The sequence below is a fragment of the Scyliorhinus canicula genome, chromosome 14, assembly GCF_902713615.1.
Source record: "Scyliorhinus canicula chromosome 14, sScyCan1.1, whole genome shotgun sequence".
NCBI classification, from domain to species: Eukaryota; Metazoa; Chordata; class Chondrichthyes; order Carcharhiniformes; family Scyliorhinidae; genus Scyliorhinus; species Scyliorhinus canicula.
Window position 1 is genome coordinate 25,961,926 of NC_052159.1, and position 15,483 is coordinate 25,977,408.

At 49.5% G+C, this 15,483-nt stretch overlaps 1 protein-coding gene across 1 annotated transcript in view; it reads right to left on the reverse strand.

Moving 5' to 3' along the window:
• The window catches only part of LOC119977805 (von Willebrand factor A domain-containing protein 3B-like), a 240,759-nt gene that overhangs the window by 201,581 nt on the left and 23,695 nt on the right, over positions 1-15,483 (reverse strand). The window contains 1 exon segment of the mRNA XM_038819030.1: positions 14,977-15,227. Within this exon segment, the coding sequence (XP_038674958.1) occupies positions 14,977-15,227 (251 nt within the window).

Here is a 15,483-nt window from a genome sequence, read left to right on the forward strand (position 1 = left end):
TCCCTGTGTTTGCGCGGGTTTTGCGCCCACAACCCAAAGATATGCAGGGAGATGGATTGGCCACGCTAAGTTGCCCCTTAATTGGAAAAAATGAATTGGATACTCTAAATTTATTTTTTTTAAGAAAAACAATATGCAGCGATTTGTGATCTTACTAGGAGTGATGGACTGTATAATTCCACACCGTTTTTGGACTTCCCTTGTTACCAAACTCACCCTCGCCAGCAGACTTCATTTTCCATTTTGCCTACACATTTGGTAGCCATTCATTGCTGCAAAATACATCGCTTTAGCAAGGCCTGTGTTTTGGAAATGGTTGGACTCAAACCTTATTTTGTCAGAGGGTAATTTTCAAAGATGCCACTCTAGGAGTGCAGGTGATTAATCCACTCTGTTTCACAAGTGTTATCAAAGGAGCCAGTGATTAGATGTTTTCTGTATTGCCTTTTTATAAATACAAGTTTAGAAATCCGTGTACAAATAGCATTAACTGCAGTTGGAAGCATGAATTCTCAGCATTGGAACATGAACTCATTAGATACAATTTCTGCATTGGTACTGGAAGTTTATTATCACAGTTCTATTAACTGAAAATGCACACCACTTTTCCATTTTTTTTAAAAATCAATTTTGTGATTCAAATGAACTAACATACATCTGAATCTGGATACTTTATTTGCATTGGTTTACCCACTTTATAACTGCAGCGTAAAAGATTTTCTTTTGCAAGAACATGGAGATTACACACTGTCTGGTTATCTTCAGAAAGAGCCATTTCTAAATTACTGCAGAGACAGTGGGCGGTATTCTCCCCGCCCAACGCCGGGTGGGAGAATCGCCAGGACGCCGCGCGAATTGCGCCACACCACCCCGGCCCCCGCACGCGATTCTCCCACACCCCCAAAACCAGCGTCGCGCGAATCGCGCCACGCCGCCCTGACCACCATGCGTAATTCTCCCACACCACCGAAACCAGCACCGTGCGAATCGTGCCGGAGTGGCAAAACGGCGAGTGGTAATTCTCCGGCCCGGATGGGCCGAGCGGCAGCTCCGATGCGACAGGTTCCCGCCGGCGCCGTCCACCCCTGGTCGCTGCCGGCGGAAACTGTGCGGGAACGCTGGGGGGTGTGGTGAATTATAAATACTAATAATCCACACTGTATTGTACAACATGTGTTGAGCCTGTATATTGTATTGGATCACGTGTAGTTGCACGGCTCTACCCATAGGGGGAGATGAGGAGCTTGTACTGGGCTCCACCCATGGCTCCACCCATGGCTCCTCCCCTTAACCGGATGTATGAAGGTTGATGCTGAGAGCCTGCCTGCCAGTTCATCTGGAGTTCATCTCGTCACAGGCAGGCTCTGTTGTAAGACGATTAAAACCACAAATCACATCTAATCACGTGTCGCGTGAATTGATGGTCTCATCAGGGGGGTGGCCTGTGTTGGGGGGGAGGGGTGCTCTTTCACCGGGGATGGCCTCCGATGGGGTCCGGCCCGCGATCGGGGCCCACCAATCAGCGGGCCAGCCTCTCCCCCACCGGGCCTACCTCCTTCCGCGGCAGTCCCAGAACACCGGCACCATGTTGGTGAGGGGCCGGTGCGCATAAGAAGTTTCCCGCGCATGCGCAGGATGGTGCAGCCCAACTGCGCATGTGTAGGAATGAACTGCCCCATCTGCGCATGTGCCCGGGACCTGTTCGTGCCATCGTGAAATGGGGAGGCCCAGGAATCTTGCCCTTTGCGTTGATGCTGTTTTCATACCGAGGGTGTTCGACGTCAATATTTAGAGAATTATAGAATACAACAGCAAAGAAAGAGTCCATCAAGCTCTGTACTAGTTCATTTGAAGTTAGTCCCACTCCCCAGTACTCTTTTCCCTGTAATTTTTTCCCCTTGAATTATTTATCCAGTTTCCTTTTGAAGGCTACTGTTGAATCTGTATTCATCACCCTATCAGGGACTGCATTTCCCCTCGAATTTGAGCCCTCTTCACCACTGGCTTACCTTTATTTATCCTATCTGAACTGTTCATGACTTTAAAACACATTCATCAGCTTCCCCAGTCTATCCATGTCAACTGTAATCCCTCATCAGTGGAGCCATTCCAGGGAATCTCTTTTGTACCCTCTTCAAAGCCTCCATGGCCTGCCTAAACCTAAACCTGAGTGCCCAGCATTACACACATCTCCAGCTGGGGCCAAAGTAGTATTACATGTTTTATTCTTTCACAGGATATGTGTATCACGGGATCGGCCAACAGTGACTCGGGGCTTTTCACAGTAACTTCATTGCAGTGTTAATGTAAGCCTACCTGTGACAATAAAGTGGAGATGCCAGCGTTGGACTGGGGTGAGCACAGTAAGAAGTCTTACAACACCAGGTTAAAGTCCAACAGGTTTGTTTCAAACACTAGCTTTCGGAGCACTGCTCCTTCACCTGAGGAAGGAGCAGTGCTCCGAAAGCTAGTGTTTGAAACAAACCTATTGGGCTTTAACCTGGTGTTGTAAGACTTCTTACTGTGACAATAAAGATTATCGTTTGTTGTCCATCCCTACCTATCTTTGAGAAGGTTTTTGAAATCGATGCCTCTATTTATAAAGCCCAGAATCACACAAGTTTCATTAATTGCTTTGGTAACCTTTCCTGACACCTTCAAAGGTGAATGCACAATGGGGGCGATTTTCCGAGCCTCGCGCCGGGCCGGAGAATCGCCGCAACCGCGCCACGACGCCCCGACGCCAGTGCGCGATTCTCCAAGGTGCAGAAAATCTGTGCCATTTGAAATGAAATTAAATGAAAATCGCTTATTGTCACAAGTAGGCTTCAAATGAAATTACTGTGAAAAGCCCCTAGTCACCACATTCCGGCGCCTGTTCGGGGAGGCTGTTATGGGAATCGAACCGTGCTGCTGGCCTGCCTTGATCTGCTTTCAAAGCCAGCGATTTAGCCCTGTGCCGGCGCAGTTGGCGCAGTGCCAGCCGCGGGCCGCTGGAATCGGTGGGGCTGCCGATTGTCCAGCCCGGATGGGCCGAGTGGCTGCGCGGTTACGACAGAGTCCTGCCGGCGCTGTTCACCCTGGTTGCTGCCGGCGGGAACTTGGCGCGAACGGTCGGGGGGCAGCCTGTGTGGGGGGGGGAGGGGGGGGGGGAGGGGGGGTCTGGCCCGCGATCGGGGCCCACCGATCGGCAGGCCAGCCTCTCCCTCCCCCGGGCCTACTTTCCTGCGCCACCAACCCCTGAACACCGACGCCATGTTGAGTCGGGGCCGGCACGCTGAAGAAGTCCGCTGCGCAGGTTGGCGCGGCCCAACTGCGCATGCGCGGGTTGGCACGGCGCCCATTTGGCGCCGGGAAGGGAGGCTGGAGCGGCGTGAACCGCTCCAGCGCCATGCTGAATCGGTCGTCCCCGTGCCCGTTTCGCGCCATCGTGAACACTTGGGCTCCATTTGGGAGAATCGCCCCCAATATGTCCCCTTCACTCTTTTGGACCATTTTACATACATTTATCTCCCTATTCTTCCTACCACACCAACCACAACAAACAGGCATCAACAAATATAATTACAGCTTAACAAACATGATATAATGATTTTTTTAAATCCTGAAAACAAAAGCAAAAAGCAAACCAGAAACACCCCCAAACACTCCAGCAGCAATGATACTCAGAGGGGGCTATACTCACTGTGGTGAACCCATGTGGAAATATGAACTGGTGTTTAAATTTGTGTTTGTGCTTTTTAAACACCAAGGAACCTATCGTACCGAAATATATCACCCACACTTTTCTGCAATAAATTTCAGCTGCCATTTGTTCATCCATTTCACCAGCCCGTCGAAGACACCATTGAAATCTGTTGCTATCTTCTTCCACATTTACTACACTTCCAAATTTTGGATCAGGTGCAAGATTTTGAAAACGTGCCTTCTACCCCCTAGTCACATCATCAATTCTCAGAGCAGCAGCTGTGTTACCACAGTAGCTTGTGAAAATTCCACAGTGTATTTCCCCTCAGTCTGAAAGACAGCCATTCACCATAAGTCTCTGTTTCCTATTCCTCAGCCACCTTTGTTTAGTATCCGTTTATCGATTGACTTGTCGGAGATAAAGAAATGAACAGTGATGCTGAATCATATCTCTAACACAATATTATTTTCAGGATTTTGACACATTTATAAGTGATGCTGCAGTGGCTGATCTCGTATCTAAACGGTGTAAAAGAAGCCGCATAAATCAAACTTTGTCAGCTTACGGGAAATGCTCCTTGATGTGGAATGATTGTCACTAACATAGCCAGAAGATCATTTTTTCTTTTCATTGGAACTGGCTGCATCATTTTTTTTAAAACATAAATGCGGGGAAATAAGAACACAATTGGCTGACAGATTTTTTTTATTTTAGAGTACCCAATTATTTTTTCCAATTAAGGGGCAATTTAGCATGGCCAATCCACCTACTGGGCACATTTTTTGGGTTGCGGGGGTGAAACCCACGCAGACACAGGGAGAATGTGCAAATTCCTCACGACAGTGACCCAAGGCCGGGATTCGAACCCGGGTCCTCAGCGCCGTAGGCAGCAATGCTAACCACTGTGCCACCGTGCTGCCCTGGCTGACAGATTTTAATGTCTACACTGTAGTTCTCAAATCATAGAAATAACTCTTCAAATATTCAAGAGTGTGAATACAAAATGGAGTTTTAACTATTCATAGCAACATAGAAAGCAGAAGCAGGAGAAGGCCATTCAAGCCTGATCCATCATTCATTATGATCATGGCTGATTATCAAGTCCAATACCCTGATCCCACCTCCACACCCGCCCCCCCCAAATTCCTTGATCCTTTCGCCCCAAGAGCTATATCTAATTCCTTCTTGAAATTGCATTCTCTTTGAGTGACCGATCCTCCTAACCTGCACATCGAACCGGAGCACCCAGAGGAAACCCACGCAGACACGGGGAGAATGTGCAGACTCCGCACAGACGGTGACCCAATATGGGAATCGAACCCGGGTCCCTGGCGCAGTGAAGCAACAGTCCTAACCACTGTACTCCCGTACCGCCCCATTTGTTTCTGTTTTTCCTGAAAACTCCAGTAAAGAGCCCAAATAATTGCAAGGCATTGTAGAATCCAAAAGTAGGTGTTATGAGAATAAAATTCACTATCAATCCAATCGGGAGCTCAGGAGGAAGCTTCTTTACCCAGAAAGTAGTTAGAATGTGGAATTTGCCAAAACACAGAGTGGTTGAGGAGAATAGCAGAGCTACATTTAAGAGGATACGCATGAGGGGGTATGGAATAGATATGTTGAAGGTATTAGGTGGATGAGGGTCGAAAGAGACTGGAGTGGGGTGTAAACACTGGCGTAGACTAGTTGGGCCGAGTGGTCTTATTCTCCTCACGGAAAACATTCTACGCAAACGATATGCAGCGCGTGCAGCACGCTGGCGCATGGTTAGAGTTCAATCTTGGCTCTGGGTCACTGTCTGTGTAGAGTTTGCACATTCTCCCTGTGTTTGCGCGGGTTTTGCGCCCACAACCCAAAGATATGCAGGGAGATGGATTGGCCACGCTAAGTTGCCCCTTAATTGGAAAAAATGAATTGGATACTCTAAATTTATTTTTTTTAAGAAAAACAATATGCAGCGATTTGTGATCTTACTAGGAGTGATGGACTGTATAATTCCACACCGTTTTTGGACTTCCCTTGTTACCAAACTCACCCTCGCCAGCAGACTTCATTTTCCATTTTGCCTACACATTTGGTAGCCATTCATTGCTGCAAAATACATCGCTTTAGCAAGGCCTGTGTTTTGGAAATGGTTGGACTCAAACCTTATTTTGTCAGAGGGTAATTTTCAAAGATGCCACTCTAGGAGTGCAGGTGATTAATCCACTCTGTTTCACAAGTGTTATCAAAGGAGCCAGTGATTAGATGTTTTCTGTATTGCCTTTTTATAAATACAAGTTTAGAAATCCGTGTACAAATAGCATTAACTGCAGTTGGAAGCATGAATTCTCAGCATTGGAACATGAACTCATTAGATACAATTTCTGCATTGGTACTGGAAGTTTATTATCACAGTTCTATTAACTGAAAATGCACACCACTTTTCCATTTTTTTTAAAAATCAATTTTGTGATTCAAATGAACTAACATACATCTGAATCTGGATACTTTATTTGCATTGGTTTACCCACTTTATAACTGCAGCGTAAAAGATTTTCTTTTGCAAGAACATGGAGATTACACACTGTCTGGTTATCTTCAGAAAGAGCCATTTCTAAATTACTGCAGAGACAGTGGGCGGTATTCTCCCCGCCCAACGCCGGGTGGGAGAATCGCCAGGACGCCGCGCGAATTGCGCCACACCACCCCGGCCCCCGCACGCGATTCTCCCACACCCCCAAAACCAGCGTCGCGCGAATCGCGCCACGCCGCCCTGACCACCATGCGTAATTCTCCCACACCACCGAAACCAGCACCGTGCGAATCGTGCCGGAGTGGCAAAACGGCGAGTGGTAATTCTCCGGCCCGGATGGGCCGAGCGGCAGCTCCGATGCGACAGGTTCCCGCCGGCGCCGTCCACCCCTGGTCGCTGCCGGCGGAAACTGTGCGGGAACGCTGGGGGGTGTGGTGAATTATAAATACTAATAATCCACACTGTATTGTACAACATGTGTTGAGCCTGTATATTGTATTGGATCACGTGTAGTTGCACGGCTCTACCCATAGGGGGAGATGAGGAGCTTGTACTGGGCTCCACCCATGGCTCCACCCATGGCTCCTCCCCTTAACCGGATGTATGAAGGTTGATGCTGAGAGCCTGCCTGCCAGTTCATCTGGAGTTCATCTCGTCACAGGCAGGCTCTGTTGTAAGACGATTAAAACCACAAATCACATCTAATCACGTGTCGCGTGAATTGATGGTCTCATCAGGGGGGTGGCCTGTGTTGGGGGGGAGGGGTGCTCTTTCACCGGGGATGGCCTCCGATGGGGTCCGGCCCGCGATCGGGGCCCACCAATCAGCGGGCCAGCCTCTCCCCCACCGGGCCTACCTCCTTCCGCGGCAGTCCCAGAACACCGGCACCATGTTGGTGAGGGGCCGGTGCGCATAAGAAGTTTCCCGCGCATGCGCAGGATGGTGCAGCCCAACTGCGCATGTGTAGGAATGAACTGCCCCATCTGCGCATGTGCCCGGGACCTGTTCGTGCCATCGTGAAATGCGACGGCGTTCACGATGGGGCGGGCACTTAGTCCCAGGAGTCAAGTATACTGCCCAGTTTTCTAGAGTGTTTAATTTAAATACTGCAGTTTATTTGTGTGATTGGCCGAATAATTCCTTATTGTTTTTCAGATTAATGAATGCAGGTCATTTGAAAAATATAAATTCAGCATCATGCATCTCAGGTTCATGTGCAAAAGTAGATTCCAGTGTAACTCTACAGTGATCATTCCAAGTTAATGCACACTGCAGCCCTAAGGAAATGGAAGAATTAATCTTAATGGGGACTTGGAGATTAGGGGCGGGATTCTCCCCTACCCGGCGGGGCGGGGGGTCCCGGCGTAGGGGAGTGGCACCAACCACTCCGGCATTTGGCCTCGCCAAAGATGCGGAATTCTCCAAACCTTTGGGGGCTAGGCCCGCACCGGAGCGGTTGGCACCACGCCGACTGGCACCAAAACCGGCACCAGCGGCCTTTGACGCCCGGCGCCGGGGCTGGCCGAAAGGCCTTCGCCGGTTCGCGCATGCGCCGGTGGTGAGCTGCCACTGACGTCACCACCAGCGCATGCGCACTGGGGGATTCTCTTCCGCCTCCACCATGGTGGAGGCCGTGGTGGCGGCGGAAGAAAAAGAGTGCCCCCACGGCACTGGCCCGCCCGCCGATCGGTGGGATCTGATCGCGGGCCTGGCCACCGTGGGGGCACCCCCTGGGGTCCGATCGACCCGCGCCCCCCCCCCCCAGGACCCTGGGGGTCCGCTTGCGCCGCCGATCCCGCCGCCACCAGAGGTGGTTCAAACCTCGGCGGCAGGAGAGGCCTCCCAGTGGCGGGACTTCGGCCCATCGCGGGACGGAGAATCGCCGCAGGGGGCTCGCCGATCGGCGTGAGGTGATTCCCGCCCCCACCAATTCCCGGGTGGCGGAGAATTTCTGCCACAGCGGGGGCGGAATTTCGGCGGCCTCGGGCGATTCTCCGACCCTGCGTGGGGTCGGAGAATTTCGCCCCTGATCTGAGGTATATAGTAATCTTTCCTAGAGGAACTGGCATATTTGGAATTAAGCTGAAATCATAAGAAAAGTTGAAAAATATAACTGGTTTCCTTTCACTAGCCCAGTTTGCAACTTTTCTTCAATGAATACAGTGCAAAAATGATTTCACTACTTAACAAGTTAATTAATGGGTTTGGATAAAATCCCTGGGTTCACCAATTTAGCGAAGCATTTGGCAGATTCACCGACAGAAGTCCCAGCTGGGCTCCCTTGGAGATGAATTGATTGAGTAATAGGAAGCTGAAAGTAATGGTCAATGGATGTTTTTCGGGCTGGAGGAAAGTTTGTATCGGGACCCTTGCTTTTCCTGATATATATTAATGACAATGGATCTTGGGGTGCAGGGGACAATTTCAATGGGTGCGGTTGACACAAAACTTGGAAGTATTGTAAACTGTGAAGAGGACAGTGTAGAACTTCAAAAGGACATAGACAAGTTGGTGAAGTGGGCAGATAGGTGGCAGATGAAGTTCAATGCAGAAAAGTGTGAGGTGATGCATTTTGATAGGAGGAACATGGAGAGACAATATAAAATATAGGATAAAATTATGAAAAGGGTGCAGGAGCAGGGGGATGTGTCTGTATAAGTGCATAAATCATTGAAGGTGGCAGGACAGGTAGAGAGAGCAGTTAATAAAGCAGATAGCATGCTGGGCTTTATTATTAGGGGCATAAAGTACAAGAGAAAGCAAGTTATTACTAAAATTATACAAGACACTAGTTAGACCTCAGCTGGAATATTGTGTACCGTTCTGGGTGTCACACAATAGGAAGGATCTGAACACATTGGAGAGAGTGCAGAAGAGGTTTACAAGAATGGTCCCAGGGAGGAGAAACTTCAGTAATGAGGATAGATTGGAAAGTTGGGATTGTTCTCCTTAGAGAGAAGGATAAGAGGGTGTTCGGTAGCAATGTTCAAAATCATGAGGGGGCTGGACAGAGTAGATCGGGAGAAACTGTTCCCGTTCGTTAAAGGATCAAGAACAAAAGGGTATAGATCTAAAGTGATTTGCAAAAGAAACAATTGTGATATGAGAAAACCTTTTTCACACAGTGAGTGGTTCAGGTCCGGACTGCGCGGCCTGGAAGTGTGGTGGCAGCAGGTTCAATCAAGGCATTCAAGAGGTCGTTCGATGATCATTTGAATAGAAACAATGTTAGGGGTACAGAAAAAAGGTAGGAAGGTGGCATTAAGTCAGAATGCTCATTTGAAGATCCAGTGCTGACACAATGGGTTGAATGGCCTCCTTCTACACCATAACAATTCTGATTCTGTGAAAGGATGCAGTGCCGTATAAATGTTCTGACTCCAACGCCCCATCAATTTCAAATAAGCTAATCATCTTCATATTGTTTAGACGTTGCAATATGTTCATTATTGTAGAATCAGAGGAACCTAAGAACAGGAGAAGGCCATTTTGCCACTAGAGCCTGTTCTGCATTCAATTAGATCTGACAATCCCCATGGGGGAACCATAAATCAAAATAACAAAGGGTACTGAATGACCCCCAGATGAAGAAATTACCAACAGGATTCCACTTTTTATAGTTCTACAGTATGCCATTCTTTATTCATGCTTGATAGGTCAGGCGTCTCCAACAACACGGGTGCAATTATCATCAGCAAACATTCTCCCCCTTGAGACATGACAATCCTGATGATGCATCTTTCTTGAGTTCCTTTTTAACCCACAAACCCATAACACTCCGATTCGTAGCTTGGTCACTCTGGGAAGACACCCAGTTCTTTAGCATTTCCAAGCCATTCTCACCCCTTCCCAGATATTAGATCATTTTTAGCTCGCATAATGTCTCCAAGAGCTCCTGGTTCCTTTTCTGCCAAACAGAAAATCTAACCTCGTCCCAAAATTGGTTTTCTTCTTTTCCTCACAGGAATTCGGTGTGTTCCTCTTTCTGTCTTTCATGCTGTCTCTTTGTGTCTGGACCTGGGCCTTCACCCTTCACCCCTGTTCGTAGTTCTGCTTTTGCTCCACGCAGCCTCCATATCGTAACTTCCTTCCTGTTGATACTACTTACAGTCAAATGTTGCTAGATTACATGGCCCAAACTTTGCCTCCTTCAAATAAAACCAAGTCCGCCTTTGCACAGGTGCAGATTGGACAGTCTTTTGGGGGGCTCCATAGTCAGAGGACGTCCTCCATACGGGCCTCATTTGTCAGAGCGATGAGCAACCTGCCTAACTCTGCTGAAACCACAGGGTTACTATTGCCATGAAGAAGCAATAGGAAGTGGGAGAGGAAGAGTTCTTAGTTGCACAAGGAGATTCACTCAGCTGTTTGTGACCCAACTAAATGTTGCTTGGTTGCGAAAAGGAAATGAGGAAAGTTTTTTTATATGCTGTGTCACCTACATTGCAATATGTTGATTTTGTAATGAACACCTGAGTGACAGACCCAGAGTGGAGGCTGTGCAGTCTGTGTGGTTGTGATTTATGGCTGTGGGAATATTTTGTGTTGGGAGTAGTGGAAACCCAGAGCATTCTGGGTTACACTTCCATCTACCTTTAGACTTGTTGGCTATCTGTAGCCTGCCTGTGTGAGCCTGACACATGCTTCTGTCAACCAGAAATGCTATTACAGTTGCTTTGGCCACATTACGCTCCTCTTCCTCCAGCTTCTCCTCCTCCTCGGAAGATGATGAGTGATCTCCAGCTCCTTCCTCCTCCATCCCTCCCTGTTATGCAAGAAGCAATGGAAGACCACCATTCTGGAGACCCTTGCTGAGACCTACTGTGGAGGGGGGGGGGGGGTCTTCAAACCTTTCGAGGTATCCGAATCTCATTTTCAGAAAGTCAATGGCTTGCTCAATGATTGCATTTATGGTGATGTGGCTCCTATTGCATCGCTCCTCGGCATTGCTGGCAGGGATCCTGACATTTGTCAACAACCAGGTCCTCTGAGGCTAGCTCTTGTCTCCAAGGAGCCACCTGCTCAGTTTGTTTGGAGTTGCAAACACCTGGGATTGACTTGCCTAGCAGAGGATCTGGGGACCATGGCAGCTTCCAGGAAATCATGAACACACAGAATCACAGAATAATACAGCACAGAAGAAGCCCTTTGGCCCATTGAGTCTGCACCAACACATAAAAAACACCTGATTTACCTTCCTAATCCCGATTGCCAGCACTTGGCCCATAGTCTCAATGTTAAGACGTGCCAAGTGCTCATCCAGGCAACTTTTTAAAGGATGTGAGGCAATCCGCCTCTACCACCCGCCCAGGAAGTGCATTCCAGACCATCATCACCCTCTGTGTAAAAAATGTTTTTCCTCAAATCCCCCTAAACCTCCTGCCCCTCACCTTGAACTTGTGTCCCCTCATAAATGACCCTTCAACTAAGGGAAAAAGCTTCTCCCTATCCATCGTGTCCTTGTCCCTCATAATCTTGTACACCTTAGTCAGGTCGCCCCTCAGTCTTCTTGGCTCCAGCGAACACAACCCAAACCTATCCAACCTCTCTTCATAACTTAAATGCTCCATTCCAGGCAACATCCTGGTGAATCGACTCTGCACCCCCTCCAGTGCAATCACATCCTTCCTATAATGTGGCGACACGCGTGATAAACTTAGAGGTCACAGGCAATCCAGACATGGAAGGAGTGGAATCCCTTCCAGTTGCTGAACACCGCGCAATGATCAGAGGGTGCATCGATTGCCACTTGTGGGCAGTCGATGATCCCCGGAAGCTGCAGCAAATCCAACACCTACTGCAACTTGGAGTCTAACTCCAAATCTAACTGGTCTCATCAGTGTCAAAGGGCACATGATGGGCGGCCTTGGCAAACATTGGGAGGTGGACTTCATACCTCGCCGATTGCGAGGTCCTGCAGGTCTCCCCCAGCTGATGGCTGGAAGGAAATGAGGGTGAAAAAAAAGTCAGGGCTCTGATGACATTGATGGCCACTGGCAGCTCTCCACCAGGCTCTCTTGGAGGGCTCTCCTGTTCCAAAAGGCTGCAGATATCAACACGGGCTGCCACAAGAGTCTCCTGAAGCATTGTTGCTCAGCTAAATTGAGGAAGGTGATCCTTTGTGTGCCGGTCATGTTTGAAGGGCCTCACCTCCTTCGAGCTTCAAACCAGTGCCCCACCTTGTCCTGCGGAGTGGCATGTGGCCATGGAGAATTAAGACAGCTGTTGTTGCTGCTCCTGCTCTTGGTGTTGCTGGTCCCCCTTCCGAGGTCGTTATATAGTAATGGCTGCCTAAGCTGCTCAATAATTCTGCAGCAAAGACAGACAGCAGATCAGTTCAGACCAAGGTAAGTAAGATCCCAATGCAAGTCAAATGAGTTCCAAGACATTGTTCCTGTCTTGTGAAGCAGGGGCAAGTGCTGAGACAAGTACTGAGAGTACAAACTTTTTCTATAGGCATAGCTGAAGCTGTTGTTTTCGCTGGGCGGAATTCTCCCATGACCGTGCGGCAGGTTTGATGGCGGGTGGGGGCAGGGCTGGAGAATTCAACGGGAATCCAGAAATCAGTTTCACACCGGCTTGAAATTCCTGTAGGATGTGCCACTGGTGCCCGCCACGGTGGGTCAGGAAAGCCACTGGACGCCGGCATGAAACTGATTTGCAGCTCACTAATGGGATGCAGATGATGACCTGACTGGTATCTTTCCCCACAATCCCAATTTTCCATTACAGCAGCGGGAAAATACACGTTTGGGGCAATGTGGCGTGCTGAAGTCGGACACACCTGAGCAATGTCTGGGGCTGCCACCAGAATTCGGGGTGGAAGCTGCCAGGGACCCTGGACCCCGGAACACCGCAACAGTGGGTGGGGGGAGCATCTACATGTAGATCTTCTGGATTCAGAGTCATCGAGGAGGGTTCATCTTCTAGCCGTAGTGAACCTCTGGAGATCCATCTTCTTTTAAAGGAGGTCCATCTTCTTTATTCGCCGGTGGATGTCTTTTCACTATGGCACCCAGATACGATAGTGCCATCATGCCAGCCCCGCCACAGAGTACAGCGCAAAACACAAGGTTGCATAATTAATAAGGTCTTGGTCGGAGGATATGGCACGGTATCCCGCCAGCGTAGGGGGAAACACACCCTACGTCCCTGCCCCCACCACTGGACATAGTCTCAGATGAGTGAATTCCACCCTTTAATTGCTTTCCTGCATGTCAGTCTCAGCGACCAACAACTTGCTGCTCTGTTCTCATTTTGTGCATCCTGCCACACTGCTGGGGAAATCCATGCATCACTGATAAAACCAGAACGAAGAGTTAAATTGTCAGTTAGTTGCAATTTTACATATTTAAATATTTCACCTTCCACATTCAAAGGGAGTTTCTGCTCGTGTCCCAATGCACTGTCAAATGCAAAACAACAAACCGGAACTTGTTCCCCACACACTGCCATTGTTCATGGCTTTAACACCCCTTCCCCCACACTCACACCCAAGTCCATCCCCCACCTTCGCTAAATAGAATTGCACCCAACATTCCAGCCTAACCCACTGATTTAATTATTTTGCCATTTTCTTAATATACAGGTAATAATATATGAAATTCCAATTAGTCACAGCTAAATTGGGCAGAAACCGATCCCACTATCAGTGATATTGTTTTCCTAATAAGGAATAGCAATCACCTCCTATGTGGAAAAATATTGTGGGCCCGATTCTCCCAAAGGGAGACTGAGTGCCGACGCCGGAGTGAAACCCGGAGTGTTTCACTCCGGCGTCGGAGGCCACTCCTCACCCCCTATTCTCCCCCCCCCCCCCCCCCCCCCCCCCCCCGGGATGCTAGGAGCGGCGTTGCGAGAAACTTGGCTGCCGGGCCTTGACGATTGCGTCAAAGTGGCGCGCAGAGAATGACGTGGCCGGCGGCGCCTAAGTGACGTCATCCGCGCATGCGCAGGTTGGCCGGCTCCAACCCGCGCATGCGCGGTTGCCGTCTTCCCCTCCGCTGCCCCGCAAGACATGGCTGCTTGATCTTGCGGGCAGCGGAGTTGAAAGAGTGCGTCTCTTAGAGACGTCGGCCCGACGATTGGTGGGCATCGAAAGTGGGCCAGTGACCTCCTGAGCACGCCCGTGGTGCTCGATCCTCCCTCCGCCCCCCCACAGGCCCCACACTTACCTGTCATGCGATGTTCACGCCGGCAGCGACCAGGTGTGGTTGGCACCGCGTGAACCGGTCGGGTTCGTCAGTCTGCTCGGCCCATCCGGGCCGGAGAATCGTCGGTCACCGTGAAAAACGGCGAGCGGCGATTCCGCAGCACGCCATTTTGGGGGGGGGGGTGGGAGAATCACGGGGGGGTGCCAGGGCGGCGTGTCGTGATTCGCCCGGCCCTCCCACGATTCTCCCACCCGCCGTGGGGAGCAGAGAATCGCGCCCGTTGTATATTCAATTAGGGGCTGGTTTAGCTCACTCGGCTAAATCGCTGGCTTTTAAAGCAGACCAAGCAGGCCAGCAGCACGGTTCGATTCCCGTAGCAGCCTCCCCGGACAGGCGCCGGAATGTGGCGACTAGGGGCTTTTCACAGTAACTTCATTGAAGCCTACTCGTGACAATAAGCGATTTTCATTTCATTTCATTTCAATTACAAGATTCAAGGTCATTGCTTGTCATTCATGTCATTGCAAAATCTGCCATCAATCATAAAACACTGAAAAAGGTCTTCAGTGCAGAATCTCGGGAAAGAACAAAACGGGCTGATTCAATGACATTTTCCTCACCTGATAAGATTAACCTTCCCGATCAATGCCACCTGCTCCTGGAGAACCAGGCAAAGAGCGTCAAGGGAAAGGCTGAATAGACTTTGCGACATCGGGGCAAAGTCTAAGACGATCACGATGCGCCGTTCCTGTATTACGCCAAAGAGCTGTTTGCTCCCGCTGGTCAGCCATTCCAACCGCCTTTGGAAGAATCTTATTGCCCTTGTCAGGGCAACGGCAAACTGCTGGAGCTGTTCTTTACTGGCTGTTAACTGCAAAGGAGAAGACAAAGAATCATATAGAATTAATAGTGCAGAAGGAGCTCATTCGGCCCATCGTGCCTACACCGTCCCCTGAAAGAGCACCCTACCTAAGCCAACATCTCCACCCTATCCCTGTAACCCAGCAACCCCACCTAACGTTTGGACACTACGGGGCAATTTAGCATGACCAATCTCCCTAACCCTCACACCTTCAGACTGTGGGAGGACACGGGAGCACCCGGAGGAAACCCACGCAGACACGGGG